Raw genomic sequence first — 15617 nt, 5'->3', positions numbered from 1 at the left:
ATATTTCAAATCCGAATTACTTGGAACTCCAATCAATAGTCAATAGAAACTTGACTAAACTATACATCATTTGCCGCCTATGCCATGTTTGGTAAGATGAACTATACAATATAAAATGACATTTAGAACAGAAAAAGAAGTTAAAATTTTATCCATTGTACAATTCAAACATGTCCAATATTTGCGTAGCTAACATGCACTTTAATGTAAACATGGATGCGAAGATGATATCAGAACCTCCTTAACTAAAAGTTAACCATTCCAAAAGCAAAGAACAACAGTACCATTGAAGTGTAAGATCTAGCAGATTAGCTAAAAGAGGTACAAAACTGAAAGCACATCGACTTTTTCCCTAATGCACTAAAGCAGTATGCACCAAAGAAGCTACGATCCCAAAGAATGAAGAGCGAAAGCACATTACATATCGATATAGATTTGTTGTAATTCACAGCATATGAGATATTATTTACAAATGTCACAAGAAAATATCAGGAGTACTCAAAAAAAAAAAAAAAAGAAAACAAAAAAGTAATTGGACAAATCGGGAAATTTCTCGAGCAGAAATCCATGGGTAATGAAATTTCTTACAATCCGTGTATATAAGAAGAAAGTTCCATGGAAATGATGAAAACAGCTCACAACTTTAAATTTAGAGCTGAACCGAACATCTTTACGGTCATCTAACTGTCTTCCAATTTGGTGAGCAACTTCAACTTCCATTCAATGCTGGAACCTCAAACAACATTTAATGCCGGAAAGTTTTAACTACCTGATCAATATGTCTTCGACAGAGTGGACAGTTTGTCAAATGCGAAGAGCATGCCATACAACAGCACATATGACCACACCTGAACAACAAACAGATTGCTGATTAATTTAATTTCAATTCCTCAACTGGAGCGCATATGCAACCAAGGTAAACAATTTCTCTATAATAGTGACAGAATTAGAGATCCATGCTGATCATGTTCATCAAAGTTGTACCGAACTACTGTAATTATGGACGTTCTTAGTTCCTTTTGCACAGTTTTAATCATTGTTGAGAAAAAATTGACTGCATCAACTGCAATTTTCCTCCACATATAAGTGCATGCAAAATTTTCCTCCACATATAAGTGCATGCAAAATCATATGTTAGCAAAGAATTGAGCCATGATGAACCAGACTATTTCCCAGAACTTATTCATCTTTAAACACGAAGAAATAACAAACAAGCTATTTTCTAATTGGTGCTAAAGAGTTACCCACTCATTAGGATGCATATAAGAACAACAGAAATAATCTTAGGACACTGCACCAATAAGTTACATCTTCATAAAGAAAGTATGAAATGATACATATTTATAAAGAAATATTCATGAAGTTTAATCAAGTATGGGACTGCACCATGAGATGAAAAACAAAAATTTTCATTCAGGCACTTACGGGACAAACACTGAATTGTAATCCTGCTCTAGACATATCACACATAAATCTGGCATCAGTCTGTCTTTCTTGGTATGATCTGATGATCCACACTCAGATATACCATTTAAACCTGTAAATTGTGACAGAAGGTAAACAAGCAAGGCTAAAGCGCTGAAACAGTACATTTATGAATAGGAAAAAAATGTCAATAAACTAAGGCACACAGAACGTTACCTTCTTCCTCCTGCCCGGCTCTTTTTGCGGCAGCAGCAAGAACCCTACAAGCAGAATGTTTCTTCAAATTAGGTTTAACCCATCATAATGAACAATGACAAAACCCAATATAGAGCCATACTTGTTTACCATGAATGAATATATGTGGCCTCTTTTACCATGAATGAATATATGTGGCCTCTATTCAACAACGTGGATATTCATTTATTAGCAGCGAAACACAAACAGGTAAAATGGACCTCAAAAACTGGATGCGACGATGCACATTGCCTGATTATTTCGAAGAGGAACGCATAAAAATATGCATGTAAAACAGCCAACTTGAGTTGATTTTGAGTTACTCAAGCTTGATTTTAGATCATACTATTCAACAACAGAGATAAAGTCTAAACTTAAAAATGTATGAAAAACTGGCTCATTTCAACTGCCAATAGAAACTTGAAAGCGCTATAGACACCAAAACAGAGCCAGTCAATAGCTCAAGCTTATTCACCACACCGCATGTACACGTAATGAGCCAAATCGCTTGTAAAATTAGCACCTACGTCAATCGTATGAATATACACAGAATGTCTATAAAATGAATGGCAGTAGTTCACTTGGTTACTGTAGTTTAACAGCATCCATAACCACTTCAATGGTTTCTTAACCAACCAGTGCTGTCTTACATTATGTTCGCCAAGTGTAAAACATTTATAAATGGTCAAAAAAGGATCATTCCAACTTTTATCCACACTTTATTGAACCCACAAGTACTATTCACTTATCCACCATTCATTTCTATCTATTTATAAACAAAACCTTATATAAACACCTCCAAATCAAGCTTTTAGTTGATAATAATTACAGAATATAGGAAAGTTCCCATTTATATTTTTAATAAATTGCAGATAAAAATATCCAAACGTAAAACAAGGGGAAAAAATCAAGAGGAAACTTGTATGTAAATTGCAAGAGCACTGACACAAGACGAGATCTAAGAAACATCAACTAGTAGCAAGGAAGATAATAACAACTTTAAGCATAAGATACAAAGATGGATATGAATGCTTGAAATTTGAGAAAAACATAGTCAAAGATGGGGGAAAAAATGAAAGGGATTAATTCACTAAAAACATAGTCCAAGACCAGGAAAAAAACATGAAAGGGATTAATTTTGTCATGTGGTGGACAAGAGACTCAGTTAAATAATTCTTAGATAACTTCAATCATTTGAAGAAAACATGCATTTATACACATTTCAAACCTGTAACAATCGATGTGCAAGCCAAATTTCAAAAGAACAGGTAAGCTAAAACGCTTCTTTATTACTTGAATAAAATTGTTCTCATGATACAAAGAACGTTCAATCACCAGCACTATCATTCCATGGCAAGGATTGAAAGAATGTATGGGGAAAATGTTTGGGCTTTTGTATTTGTAATTAGTGCTGTGGCCTAAATGTGGCTGCTTGTTCTTTACAATGATAACATGAAATCATCTCATGCATCATATGCATTATCAATGTATAGTGAACTCTACCTCTTTCGCATTTCCCAATGACGCTTTCTCTCCATTATATATTGGAAAGCATGTTTTGCAAGAAGATAAACCCCAAACACAGTAAACCCCATTGAGGCATACTTATACAACCTGAAAGTAAATTTATATGCCACATTAGAAGAGGAAGCATAAACATCATAACAGGTTTGTGAAAATAAGCATACGTCAGAGAAATATACTGAGAGAGAGAAGTCGAAAACAGGTTTTCACTTTCTCAGCTCTTTTTTAATAGTTGAGTGGGATGGGAGTTGTACGTCTATATCAAGAATATTGTAAAGGGGGACAAATAAACCTTGCCCATTTCCCAAGATTTGCAATGAGCTGATCAATGGTTTTGTCAGAGACATAAAAGGGGCCTTTGTGGGGTCGCTGAATTCGTACTGTTCCAATATCATCCTTAACAGCCTGATAAAGCAAATGAAGTAACCATTAAGGGAGAAGGCCAACTTTCGAAATATTAAATAATACTCTTAATTTTCTAAAGTAACAACTGAGAATGTGTGATCAGTTGTAGATTAAAATTCAAGGATGATAAATGTCCTCCAACAAGCTATGCTTCAAGGCCTTTCTGTAGCTCACCATTGTAATACAGGCTGATGAATGTACCCTTTTCCCATCTCACCAATCCAAGCTCACATCCAAATCAAGATAAAAAAATAGAAATAAAAATTAAAGCCTAAGTGACCTCACACCGCACAACAAACAAGTTTATGGATTGGATTACCTTGACTGAATGTTCCCCACTATTTTTTCACCATCTTTTGGAGGAACCAATTCCCATTATGCATATTTGGACTGTAAACACTTTATAGTCGAAGCTTGATAAACTCAGCCCTTGTTTTTTGCCATAAATGTACTAATACTTTGTCATGCGTTTACACTTAATTGTAAAATCAATAGTTATAGTCTAGTTTTGAAATTGACTTTTGAATATATAAATGAAGAAGATTTTTTGTCTTCTTGAGAAGTGTCATACCTCACCAACAACTGTCAAGGGTGTACCAGTTGGAAGAACACGTTCAATTCTTTTGACTCCAAGCATCTAACAAAGACAATCATAATTGAAAGTGTTTGAGCCAACAGCATAAGCATGCTTAATTGCAGATGCAGGATAGCAAACGTGAGAATATATGGAGATCAAACCAGACCTTCAGACCTTGGAGATAATCCAAAGTTCCACGCACAAGGGACCGTCCTGACTCCTCAAACACTTCACTTCCAACTGTCAATACCAAACCCGTGGCACCACGGGCTCCAACAACATGTACACGGGCAGTGCCATCATCCTGTTATAAAAAGCAAAAAGATAGAACATAGAACATAGCCTCTAAAATTACACTTTTAAGTCTGAAGCGATGCATATTATGCGTCAATTTTCATTTTAACACAGTGATTATAACCAGCTAGATGTGCCATGGTACAACAAAAATGTGTGCATAATGCTTTTACAGAAGTGCGTGTTCAGTCTGATCTCAGCAAGGCATGGAGAACAAAATCTAATTTTACCAGGTACCAAGGAACTTCTTTGCACATGGAGAGCATCAAAGCTGAATCTTGTATCCATGATCCTGCATCATTGTGTTTCAGAAAGTGCTGCTCTGCCTGAATGAATATGAGAAGAATGCTTGGGTAAGAACTACTGACAATTAGGGATTTTTTTTTCCTTTATGTATTTTCCAGAAAAGTGAATCCAAGTACCGTTTGCTCCACAATTACGCCCCGTAAACCACTGTACTCGCAATTGATTGGTGTATCTGAGCCAACCCTCCCAGACACAGTGACTACCAAAGGCAAAACTTTGCACGCAGTATCCAGTAGTTGAGCTGAAATATGTAAAAGCATACTATGACAAATTTCATAGTGTTAACTTTGTAAAATTATGCAAATTGTGATAATCCAGCTAAAAATACTCAAAATGAAAAAAAAAAAAAAAAAATTCCTTTAAAAAATTCAAATTTTGTCAAATTAAATAAGTCAGTAATGGTAAAAGGTGCTCATACTCCACCATTGTGCTGCACATTGGAATCCACTTTTTCAAAAAATACATTTTTTTATTTTAATTTTTTTGTAATTAAGAGACTTAAAAATGGATAATTAAAATTGTTCAGTGCCATGCCAATTATATCATAAGCAAAAAATTGCATAATTTACACAATCAGACATTATAATTTGCTCACAATAATTCAATCGGAAAACTAAAGCAACAGCAATGGCTCCACTCACCCAATTCCTTTAATTGGCTAACTCGAGTAACTGATTTCAGAATTTCGGCATCCCTAGACATGAAAACCCTTAAATTAAATTCCAAATTAGACTAGAATACACTTAATTAATTCCATTTAGACATGAAAACACGGAATTAATTCTAATATGGAAAATCAAACAACTAAATCCAGAAACATCACAAGAAATTGAAAGTAAACAGACCTTCCGCTGCTCCTTCCAAGAAGGTAAAGTGCAGCTGCACTCAGGCAGCATGTTAATCCACCAATTGGAACCATCATCTAATAATTCCAGCCAAAATTCAAAATAGATAAAGACACAGACACCAGGTTTTAGTTAATAGAGATACAGTCTTCATACACAGAAATTTTAGCAGTATAATAGAAAAGAATTCAGATAAAGCAAAAAAAAAAGATTTTTCCTGAATAGAAGTAAAGGAAATTAAGTTGAAACAGAAAAAAGGTGAAATTTTGATTTCTTTTTGAGGTAAAAAAAGGAAGAAAGAGAAAAGTAACTGCAAGAGGGAATCCGATGCGAGGAGTGGAGGAGAGGACGAAGAAACGGTTCTCGCCTGGGCGTCTTGTCAAGGTTCACACACAATCCCACGTTCCTTAACGAAAGTCGCATTTTGAGAAAAATAAAGTCGTTATATTTAAAGTCGCATGTTGTATTCATCTCTGCTCGGAGAAGGGCTGAACGTTGTCTAGTTCAATTCAATTCTAATGATAATCGAATCGGACCCGAAATTTTTAGTTACTTAGTTGGTGGAACTGTTGGATCCAAATTTAATTATGAAATCGTTCGATTCAATTTCATTCAATTACCGTTTTGTACTATAATTAATTTTTTAAATATTTACAAAACTATATTAATTCAACTAATCACATGTTTAATCTTAACTTTTATAAAATAACATAATCCAATATTATGTGTCTTTGCTTCTCTTTTTGTTGAATTCTTCATAGATTTAATTGTTAAAATCATTTAAAAAAAAAAGATAGCGAGCTCATAATAATTAAGGGATATGTTGTCAAACTTCAATTTAATTTTTTCAAAACGATAGAAATAACACTACAGTATAATAAAAATTTTGAGTAAATTTAGATCAATTTGATTCAATTGGGTTTGGACTGGAAATTAAAAATGGGAAAATCACTAAATTAACTAGTTAACAAATTTATTTTAAAAAATTAAAATAATTTGATTTATTTAAAATAAATAAATTCAAAAATTTAGGGAGATTCAATTTTTCGGATCTTGATCTAAAATAGAGAATCGAACGTTCGGATATTTAACTTGAAAAGAAGAGTTCAATTCTATTAGGGTCCGATTCGATCAGTTCGATTCGAATTTTGTCCAATCTAGTCCATATTTCTGTTGTACACGGCCCAGGATGTCAGAAAGCTTGACATTGGGCCCAGCCCAATAATAACGGGCTAGACGAACGACGTCGTCTTGAAGCTCTTTCCATTTCAAAAACCCTGCATTTCCAAAACCCCCCTCTCACACGCTCACTCGCTCTCTCTACATTTTTCTTTTTTTCCATCGGAAATGGCTTCATCGGCATTTCGAAATCCTAATTCAAGGCGAGTATGCATACTGACTCCACAAATATACTCTTCCAGCTTCCGAGCATCAGTAGCCCCTGCGCCGTTGTCAGTTTTCGAATTGCCAATTTCTTCCAATGAAATCCCGTCTGTTTCCAACCCTTGGTGGAGATCCATGGCCACCTTCACTCGCACGTAAGCTAACTGTTTTAATTTAGTTCATGAATTGCATACCAATACTAAAGATCGTGGACTTATTTTTTCTTTTGGATATTTGAAGACAGTTTTGTTTGTTATAAATATCTGATGTTTATTGGATGAATTCAGAATACATTTTTTAGCTAACTGTTTTAATTTAGTTCATGAATTGCATACCAATACTAAAGATCGTGGACTTATTTTTTCTTTTGGATATTTGAAGACAGTTTTGTTTGTTATAAATATCTGATGTTTATTGGATGAATTCAGAATACATTTTTTAGCTAACTGTTTTAATTTAGTTCATGAATTGCATACTGGCAGAAAACCTCATGTGAATGTAGGAACAATTGGACACGTTGATCATGGAAAGACTACCTTAACGGCTGCAATCACTAGGGTAACGTTACAGAAATCTGTGATTCTAGGTCATTTTGTTCCACCATTTTTTAAACTTTTATTTCTTTGCTTACTTGTGGCTTCTTAAACTGTAGCTGTCATTTGGATTCACATGGACTCTGAGATGCATTTTCTTGGCTTTAATATAGGTCTTATCAGAAGAAGGGAAGGCTAAGGCCATTGCTTTTGATGAAATCGACAAAGCTCCCGAAGAGAAAAAGAGAGGAATTACCATTGCCACTGTTGGAATCTTTTCCCTTTTTCATCATCTCTCATTAGATTTATCATTTATTTTGCCTGCGGCATCCTTATTTTGAATGTATAACTTAATTTTGCAGGCACACGTGGAATATGAGACTACAAAGAGGCATTATGCTCATGTAGATTGTCCTGGACATGCTGATTATGTTAAAGTGAGATGTAAAATCTGCTTTTTCTTATTCTAACTGAAGTTTCTTTGCTTTCCATTTCCATGACTAGTACTATTATAATGGCTTGTGATCATGTGTGTTTCTATGTGATTACTTGGATATATCATTGAGAAGGTGCTAGTTGAGACATTTACGAGATTCAAATTAGAAAATTACCATAGAGGGCCGAACCCTCTATGGTAATCCCACCTCAGAACTGCAATGATAAACACAAGGCCAGGCACTCTGAATGAAAATTTTCTCCTTAACCGGGTTATATATATATTTTTTTCATCACATCACTTTTGTAATACATCTTTTATAGTCTCAGTTAGTTCTTCTTACTCAAATCAGCCAATTCAGATGCATCTTTGATGTCGAACGTATATCCTACGTATGGATCCACTGACTCAAAATACATTTTGAAACTACTTTCCAAAGGAAACAAAAATCTAAATCCCATGGAATATATTTTGCTCACAAGTTGCAAATATAATAAATCGGAAATTATTATTACAATAAGGAAACTTTGGAAAACTAGCTGAACATATTGGTATTGGACAATTGACATGCATTCACAAATTTGAAATCAGTTTTTGGAAAATGTCATTTGTTAGTTTGTGGTTGATCATTTTGTTTGCCAAAATTATGATCTGATGTGTTCCTTCTTCGACTTTTGATCACATACAGAACATGATTACAGGAGCTGCTCAAATGGATGGGGGTATTCTAGTTGTTTCTGCCCCTGATGGGCCAATGCCGCAGACGAAAGAACATATTCTACTGGCACGCCAGGTTGCTACGATGACATGAGATTTGACAATTCTAGAAAACAACAACATGAAAGTACAGTATTGCAGTCCTTGTTTCGTTTCCCATTATTTATTTCTACATGCAATGCAGGTCGGCGTGCCGTCACTTGTGTGCTTTCTTAATAAAGTTGATGCTGTTGATGATCCAGAATTGCTGGAGCTTGTGGAAATGGAGCTACGAGGTCAGCTAAATTTTGAGTCTGATATTCAATATACATTTATGGAACTGTGACTCTAATTCTTTTGTATAAACTCATCATATTTGTAGAATTGCTTAGCTTTTACAAGTTTCCTGGGGATGAAATTCCCATAGTTCAAGGATCTGCTCTGTCTGCTTTAGAGGGTAAAAATGAAGAAATAGGGAAAAAGGCTATCTTAAAACTCATGGAAGCTGTAGATTCCTACATTCCTGATCCTGTACGTCAGCTTGATAAGCCTTTCCTGATGCCCGTTGAAGATGTTTTCACTATTCAGGTAAACTAGATATGCTTTATATATTTGGAGCCTGTTTGAGCCCCTCTTTATTGTAAGAATACATTTTGGAATAGTAGATTGATGGAGAATGTGTGGTTAAAAACTAAGGAAGGGTTTGTATGTAATATTTTATTGAAAAATGTGTAGTTAAAAAGAAGAGAGAGAAAAACGAATTTTGGAAATAATGGGGATCAAGCAAGGGCTTGATAATGTCATGCAAAAAACTGCCTTCTTTTTGAGCGTTCTTCCTTCTCATTGTACTTAATAATTTTTAGTCTGCTGCCAGTGGGAAAAATTTCTTGACATTTCTGCAATAGTAAATTGTTGCTATGTTATTCTTTTGGTCAAACGATGTCTCTGTTTGATTTTTAGATGCTAAAGGCATGGAAAATGTGGTTAAGTAGGAGCTGTCTGATGATAATGAGTTATTTTATTTTATTTTATTATTATTATTATTTTTGTCAATGTATTGTTTTCCTTGTGTCATCATATTTTGAAACTCTTTTTTTGATGTCTTGAAGGGCCGTGGTACTGTTGCCACTGGCCGCGTAGAACAGGGCGTGATCAAACCAGGCGATGATGTGGAGATTTTGGGGCTTACACAGGTCATTACTAGCCTGATCTGGAAATTAAATTTTTCTGACTTTTATTTTATTTTATTTTTTGTCATTTTAATTGTGGCTGGTGTGAAGTTAATGTTTTTATGGGTAGACGGTCACTGATCCAACCTATTAACCCTATAACATTCTTGAGGCATCTATTTTATTTGGATTCAAGTCTCTACTGCCGGAATCCACCAAGGTTACTTCCACGTGTTTACTTCTTGAGTCTAGTAAAGAATCGAATGGCTCAAATATCAGCTTTTGAAACCAGAGGAACAGTGGGAACTATTGACCTTAAACCTTCATCAGCTGCAAAGAGTGGAATGCTAAAGCTGACTCGTTAGAGAAACTGAAAAATGGTCATTCTTTTACATGATGTCACCCCCTGTTCCTTATTAAATATTAGTATATGGGGAAAGTAGGAGAGAGGATGGAAAGCTAGAGAAGTTAAAAGTAGAATTGTATAGATCAGTATGTTGCAGGTAGGTGCTTCAGCTCAGGACGACATACCTCAGTGTTCATCTTAATTATTAAGGAAGAAAGTGAATAATCGTGATAAATGGTTGATGAGGTACATGGTATTAACTTGCTAATTTGCTTCCACAGATTGCCTAAGATGTTAATGTTCGATTTCTAAATTTGAGGGCATATATAAAACAAGTTGCACATCACAAGTTTTTATCTTGATTGGTCCTCTAGGTTTTCATGTATGTCAATGATCATGGTGGATGTGGTGAAGCCTTTATCTTGATTTAGGTTCTTGATGAACTGAGGCCAGCTCTACCTATCACTTCCCTTCTCTTGGATTCAAATATATATATATATATATATATATATATATATATACTTTCTTTTTTTAAATCCTACTTTATGCTCGAACTTTATTTATTATATGATTTATTTGTCTTACTAATTGTACTACGTGCCGAACTTCCTCTGTTATGCTGCTAACTTTCATTTTTGTGCTATAGAACCCTAGAAAAACTACAGTGACTGGTGTTGAGATGTTCAAGAAGATTTTGGATTTTGGGCAGGTAAGGGCTTCAGTTACTAGTAGTTACTTTTACCTGAATTTCTATGTGGCGCTCATTGCAAATCTAATCTTTTCCTAGGCCGGTGACAATGTGGGTCTTCTTCTACGTGGCCTGAAACGTGAGGATATCCAACGAGGAATGGTTAGTGTCACTGATTGTTTTCTATGATACAATAGTAGTATTCTATGCTGTAATTTACCTGGATGGGACACTGAATACTGCTTCCAGACTTCAACTATCCAAGGAGTGCTTGTGTGGAAATTTAGTGTGTGTGTCCAATTTATTTATTATTGAGATGCTAAGGAGTGGGTTTCTACATGAATGTTAAGAAGTGCTGCCATTCCGTCCTTTGGAATTACATGATAGAAGTAAAATCCCCCAGGGCAATTAACCATTTCTGCTGATCTTTGTTGTTGCAGGTGATTGCAAAGCCTAACACTATTAAAACATACACAAAGTTTGAAGCAGAGATTTATGTGCTCACAAAAGAGGAAGGTGGTCGCCATACGGCCTTCTTCTCCAATTACAGACCCCAATTCTACATGAGGACGGCCGATGTCACTGGTAAAGTCGAGTTGCCTGAAAATGTTAAGATGGTTATGCCAGGGGACAATGTGACAGCTGCCTTTGAGCTGATATACCCAGTTCCACTAGAAGCAGGTGTGTGTCCTCATTTGCCATGATGTCCTGTTCCAGATTTATTTCATTGGTCATAAAGATTTTACACTCAGTGAGTCTGATTTCTAGCTTATTTGATCATTTTCTTTTCTGAAAGTGGAATTTAATTGTGATGAGCTGTTCTCTTTGTGATTACTTTCTGCTTGATACTTGCTGAAGAATTTATCCTGTGCTCGGGTTTTATGAACTCTTAGTGCTCAATTAGAAAAAGCCTCCAATTGTTTTGAGTAATGTTGTTCTGTTGTCTTCACTGAAACACAACTATGGTCATTTGATCATGCACGTTACAGAAAGAAAAAGAAAAGTTGTACATGCCTCGAGCATCCCTACTGCTTTTAATTTTGTAGACAGGAGCTTACAACAATCGCTTCTTATTTACAGGACAAAGATTTGCCCTGAGGGAAGGTGGCCGGACTGTTGGTGCCGGTGTTGTCTCAAAAGTCAGAAGTTGAGACGGGGATGCAAAGCTTTTATGCTGCCTCCGTTCATCTAATTTTTTTTTCCCACCAGAAGAGGTTTAGGAATGAAGATTCATTTGTAATACGTTATTTGCGGGACAAAGGTATGTCCTAGAATGGTTAATATGGACTCACTCGTCTTGGCACTTTGTTGAATGTCATTTTCGTGAGGGGATACCAGTTAGTGAAATAAAAAAACTATTAAGCAAAACATAAAGGCTACATCTTATTTTTAGGTACAAAATCGTGCAGGGAAGTGAATTGGATAACTTGACAATAGAAACTACCATCTAGGCAAGAGACTGTAAATCACTATATTGTCATATCTGTAGTTTATAAATTGTTACCAACAATGTAATTGCCAATGTTGTATATGCCCTAAGCACAAGTTATGATGAGCTTTATATAGTTCACTTATCTTCCAAGCCACAATTACTTTTTTGGAACACTCTTGTGCATCTCAAATAAGAGGAAGTGGAATCAGGTGAATTTATTGTGACATCCAGGAATTTCAATGTGTGAATCGGCAGTTCATATTACAAAAAGCTTATTTGATTTTATCAATTGTTAGAAAAAGGACTTTTCGAAAAAATCATGAATTTTCCAGGATTTTATCTAAAACTTACGGCATCTTGCCAAACAAAGGTTAAGAGAGAAAAGGAAGAAAAAAAAATGAGTAATGTTATTGGTAGTCATTTACTGCGATAGTCGCTATACGTGGTATACACATGGCAGGTAATTATTTAATATATTAATGTGGTAATTTTTTTATTCATTAATGCATCAAATAATCACCTGTCATGTGTATGCCACGTAGGGTGATCGTTGTAGTGAGCAACTGCAAATAACATTATTAAAAAAAAATACAGGTATGACAAGTATAACATGTACGATTGAATTAAAAAAAAAATGTTTAGGCTTGGGCAAATTTTCGAAGCTGCAAGAACGTTTTTGGAATATCTTGTGCGTATCTATTTTAACTAATAAGATGAATTGTATTATTGAATTATGTTTTAACGATTTTAAAATTGAACCAAGTTGTTTGGAAAATGTTCAATTTAGGTTTCGATGGATATAATTTCTTGAAACTAAATAGAATCGGTCATTAAAGTTTTATAAAAATTACCAAAAATATTTAATTTATTAGATCGATTATAGTTCAACATATCTACTTTCTAGTCGATTTCTATAGACTATTTTGGGGAAAAATGATTTATCATTACTAATTCTTTTTAGAATGTAACTAAAAACTTAAATTTTATCGAACTTGTATTAATTTATTGATTTAGGTTTTTATTGAGAAGATTATATTATAAGTGTATCATTTATGTTTAGTATATGTTAATTAATCAATGTTTTTCTAAGAAGAACGAACAACGGTTCGGCCCGGTTCGGACTGCCATGGAAATATGACGTAACAATTTTCCTAGCCCGCCAGTATTTCAAGGTTTTAGGCGCTCTGAATAGAATCCCCAATTCTTTCACACAAAAGAAAATATGGTAATGCATTTTCCTCATTCTTCTGCGTTTCTTTGTTTGTATTTTAATTTAATTTGATTTGGATTTAGTTTATTTTGATTTGGTGTGCAGTTGTTCTTCTCGTACTTCAAGGATTTGGTGGGACGGGAAGTAACAGTAGAATTAAAGAACGATTTAGCCATACGGGGAACCCTTCACTCGGTGGATCAGTACCTGAACATTAAGCTTGAAAACACTAGGGTTGTCGATCAAGACAAGTACCCCCACATGGTTATTGATTCTCTCCGCCTTTTTTTTGTTGGGGGTTAGGGTTTAGAGTTTAATTCTAACATAAAAATCTCTGATTTTCTGTTCTAATAACATATAAATAAATTTGTTTACCAGTTTCAGTTTAGTTGAATGTCTCGATAGCTAGTTGTTTTTCATACTTGTCGTATCTCATGAGTAATATATGCGATGCTGAATATTTGAAAATTCGTGTGCCTTGTAAAGCCAAGGTGAAAATTATAGGTCCTTAGGAAATTCGAAGCAATGGAAAATTGTTTGGGAGTGATTGTGGAAATTAATGATTGTGAAGATGTTGAAATTTGGTTTGAAATAAGTTGGTATCAAAACTTCTTTTATTCTTGTGATTTTATCACATATGCGTGGATGGTGAACCTTACAGGATTTTAAAATTTTAGTTCAACAATTCAATGTTTAATCTTAAAAGATTCATTTTTTGCTTCCGAATTAACGAGGATAATTTCCGTTCTGATCAAATTCTCCAGTGGGAGACATAGTTACATAGCCAAGACCATAGGGATGATTTTGAAGTTCTAATTGGTGATGCAAATTTATATTTTTTAAACAGCATAAAGTTTTATATGTAATTTATTTGAAGTTTTTGTAATTTAAATATTAAATTTAATCTCTGTCCACTGGTGTTGTTTGGACAGCAACTTCGCCTTTTGGTGCTGTACAAGTTGGTTAACCCTTGAAATTATGTCTTCATCTTCTAACCAAAACAAAGAATCCACTCTTGGAGTTCAATTCTAATTATTCAATAGAAATATTCATTTACAACGGCAAAAACTTGTTTTTTGGTTTTTTTAATCTTACAAATCTCAATTGGGATATTTCTTTCAATTGAACGTTTAATTTCCTATTGGAATTCGAACTATGTTTGGTCCTATTTTATTGACAAAAGGCCACGATTATCATTACATTGAATTGTTACAGAAAAATCTCAAAATTAATGTATGATCGCGTAAATTAGATATATTCTTTTCACGAGAATTTATAGTTTTGAAAATTATGAAATTAATATTTGACATTTTCCTTTTTGGATTATTAGTTTTAAATTTAAGGGCCAAATACTTATGGAAATTTTGTTCTTTTTTTGTTATGAAAATATAAAACCTGTTTACTGTCCATAATTAAAATGAAAATTCTCTTTTTTCCATCTTCAATTCTTCATTAAACTTGTAAACCTCTTTCAGTTCTCATTTTCGAGCAGAACATACATACATTTTTTCACAGAATTTTCTAGTTCAGAGTGCAAGGCGGAATTTATTATTTACTTTACTTCATCAAGTTTTTTCCAATGGAATATCCCAATCACGATCTGGTAACCCTTTTTCTCCTTTTTCTTTGTTCAAGTTTAATCTTTAACATTACTTCTATTACAAGATGATCAGTACTGTACAATCTATCTTGCTAAACGAACCATAAACGAAATCTGTGTTTTATTGCAGACTAGTGTTTTCAAAGTGGAGAATTTATGTTGCAAGGCCTTCCAAAAGAAATTGAAGAAAGATTTATCAAAAATTCCTGGTATTTTTTACTATTATGACTTGTTTTCATACGAAATTATGTACAGAGATTGATTTTTTTTTATTTTATTTTAATTTTCAATTTTACACGTTTGGGTGCTAGGGGTTTATAATGTTGCTATACATCCAGAAAGGAGTCTTGTACTAGTTAAAGGCAAAGTGGATCCTACGTTCGTCAAGGCTGTTGTAGCAAAATTAGGCAAAAATGCACAATTTTTGTCCCATGAAAGACAACCTAGGAATAACAGAGAACATGTTGATGAACACCCTAATTATCCCAATGGCACTGGAAATACTTCTCATCAG

The 15617-nt window shown here is 34.3% G+C and overlaps 3 protein-coding genes across 4 annotated transcripts; 2 read left to right on the top strand and 1 right to left on the bottom strand.

Moving 5' to 3' along the window:
- Positions 1 to 400: 400 nt before the first annotated feature.
- LOC111372867 (E3 ubiquitin-protein ligase SP1) lies at positions 401 to 6025 on the bottom strand. Its single transcript, XM_022995280.1, has 12 exons — positions 5922 to 6025; positions 5611 to 5687; positions 5407 to 5459; positions 4882 to 5006; positions 4690 to 4785; positions 4332 to 4469; positions 4160 to 4225; positions 3476 to 3588; positions 3163 to 3273; positions 1642 to 1685; positions 1426 to 1537; positions 401 to 848 (listed from the first exon to the last, which is right to left on the bottom strand). Exons 2-12 carry the CDS (start codon positions 5685 to 5687, stop codon positions 746 to 748), a joined length of 1038 nt encoding a protein of 345 aa, XP_022851048.1. The 5' UTR covers positions 5922 to 6025; the 3' UTR covers positions 401 to 745.
- An 860-nt stretch (positions 6026 to 6885) lies between these two features.
- LOC111372866 (elongation factor Tu, mitochondrial-like) lies at positions 6886 to 12426 on the top strand. 2 transcript variants are annotated; one of them, XM_022995278.1, is made up of 12 exons: positions 6886 to 7148; positions 7476 to 7551; positions 7700 to 7792; positions 7889 to 7963; positions 8651 to 8755; positions 8864 to 8954; positions 9041 to 9246; positions 9768 to 9851; positions 10820 to 10882; positions 10961 to 11023; positions 11302 to 11542; positions 11942 to 12426. In XM_022995278.1, exons 1-12 carry the CDS (start codon positions 6958 to 6960, stop codon positions 12010 to 12012), a joined length of 1359 nt encoding a protein of 452 aa, XP_022851046.1. In that variant the 5' UTR covers positions 6886 to 6957; the 3' UTR covers positions 12013 to 12426. The 2 variants fall into 2 exon arrangements, with proteins under 2 accessions (XP_022851046.1, XP_022851047.1); XM_022995279.1 differs by having other exon boundaries at positions 11302 to 11612; positions 11942 to 12033.
- Positions 12427 to 13369: 943 nt separating this feature from the next.
- Positions 13370 to 14442, top strand: LOC111372864 (sm-like protein LSM2). The gene is made up of 2 exons (XM_022995277.1): positions 13370 to 13518; positions 13609 to 14442. Exons 1-2 carry the CDS (start codon positions 13516 to 13518, stop codon positions 13804 to 13806), a joined length of 201 nt encoding a protein of 66 aa, XP_022851045.1. The 5' UTR covers positions 13370 to 13515; the 3' UTR covers positions 13807 to 14442.
- Positions 14443 to 15617: the final 1175 nt, after the last annotated feature.

The sequence above is a fragment of the Olea europaea genome, unplaced genomic scaffold (genome assembly GCF_002742605.1).
Source record: "Olea europaea var. sylvestris unplaced genomic scaffold, O_europaea_v1 scaffold1040, whole genome shotgun sequence".
NCBI lineage: Eukaryota > Viridiplantae > Streptophyta > Magnoliopsida > Lamiales > Oleaceae > Olea > Olea europaea.
The sequence above is the reverse complement of the archived record's forward strand: the minus strand, read 5'-3'. Positions and strand labels throughout refer to the sequence as shown.

Coding starts and splice junctions, on each gene's coding strand:
- LOC111372867 (XM_022995280.1), bottom strand. CDS start 5,687: ATGATGGTTCCAATTGGTGGATTAACATGCTGCCTGAGTGCAGCTGCA. Junction 4,786..4,881: donor GCGTAATTGTGGAGCAAACG/GTACTTGGATTC, acceptor ATATTCATTCAG/GCAGAGCAGCACTTTCTGAA. Junction 4,226..4,331: donor ATTATCTCCAAGGTCTGAAG/GTCTGGTTTGAT, acceptor TGTCTTTGTTAG/ATGCTTGGAGTCAAAAGAAT.
- LOC111372866 (XM_022995278.1), top strand. CDS start 6,958: ATGGCTTCATCGGCATTTCGAAATCCTAATTCAAGGCGAGTATGCATA. Junction 8,955..9,040: donor TGTGGAAATGGAGCTACGAG/GTCAGCTAAATT, acceptor TCATATTTGTAG/AATTGCTTAGCTTTTACAAG. Junction 11,543..11,941: donor CCCAGTTCCACTAGAAGCAG/GTGTGTGTCCTC, acceptor TCTTATTTACAG/GACAAAGATTTGCCCTGAGG.